Consider the following 932-nt stretch of genomic DNA (forward strand, 5'->3'; position numbering starts at 1 on the left):
CTCTCTCTCTCTTCCTGTCTCTTTCTCTCTCTATCTCTCTCTCTCTCTCTCTCACTCACTCTCCCTCCCTCCCTCTGCATTATACGTAATACTATATAAACTATGAATTATTCTTCATTTAGCAATGGTCCCTCCCCCCGCCGACCATTTCCGCCTAACAACCCATGGAACAGTGACCAACAAATAGTTCTGTCAAAAAAGTCCCAGTCTCTCCTTTACCTGTACTGTAACTGTCGCAGTCTGACCTTGACATGTATTATAACTGTCTCCGTCTGACCTTAACCTGTACTGTAACTGTCTCCGTCTGACCCTTGACCTGTACTGTAACTGTCTCCGTCTGACCTTGACCTTTACTATAACTGTCAAAGCCTTACCTTGACCTGTACTGTGCCTGTCTCCGTTTGACCTTGACCTGTACTGTAACTGTCACAGTCTGACCTTGACATGTACTGTAACAGTCTGACCTTGACCTGTACTGTAAACTGTCAAAGCCTTACCTTGACCTGTACTGTTATCTATCTCAGTCTGTCCTTCACCTTTACTATAACTGTATCCGTCTGACTTTGACCTTCACTGTAACTGTCAAAGCCTTAGCTTGACCTGTACTGTAACTGTATCTATCTGTCCTTGACCTTTACTATAACTGTCAAAGCCTTACCTTGACCTGTACTATGCCTGTCTCTGTTTGACCTTGACCTGTACTGTAACTGTCTCCGTCTGACCTTGACCCGTACTGTAACTGTCATGTTTGTTCCTCCCCTCTCTTCCCCTCCCCTCAGAATGAAGCGTTCTCGGACGAGGAGAAGAAAGAGCCTGAGCCGGAGAGCCTGGAGTCTGCGCGGCAGAGGATGCACCAGTTGTTGGACGACGCCTTCTCCCTCATCTCTCACAGCAAGACCAGCATAGGGTGAGTACACGCTGGGTGGGGGGGG

At 47.6% G+C, this 932-nt stretch overlaps 1 protein-coding gene across 1 annotated transcript in view; it reads left to right on the top strand.

Annotated features, from left to right (window-relative positions):
- The window catches only part of LOC101850206 (mucin-17), a gene marked incomplete in the record, with an annotated part of 71,313 nt that overhangs the window by 59,203 nt on the left and 11,178 nt on the right, over positions 1–932 (top strand). Inside the window, 1 exon segment of the mRNA XM_035972563.1 lies at positions 787–907. Coding sequence (XP_035828456.1) covers positions 787–907 — 121 coding nt within the window.

The sequence above is a fragment of the Aplysia californica genome, unplaced genomic scaffold (assembly GCF_000002075.1).
Source record: "Aplysia californica isolate F4 #8 unplaced genomic scaffold, AplCal3.0 scaffold00741, whole genome shotgun sequence".
Classification (NCBI taxonomy): Eukaryota; Metazoa; Mollusca; class Gastropoda; order Aplysiida; family Aplysiidae; genus Aplysia; species Aplysia californica.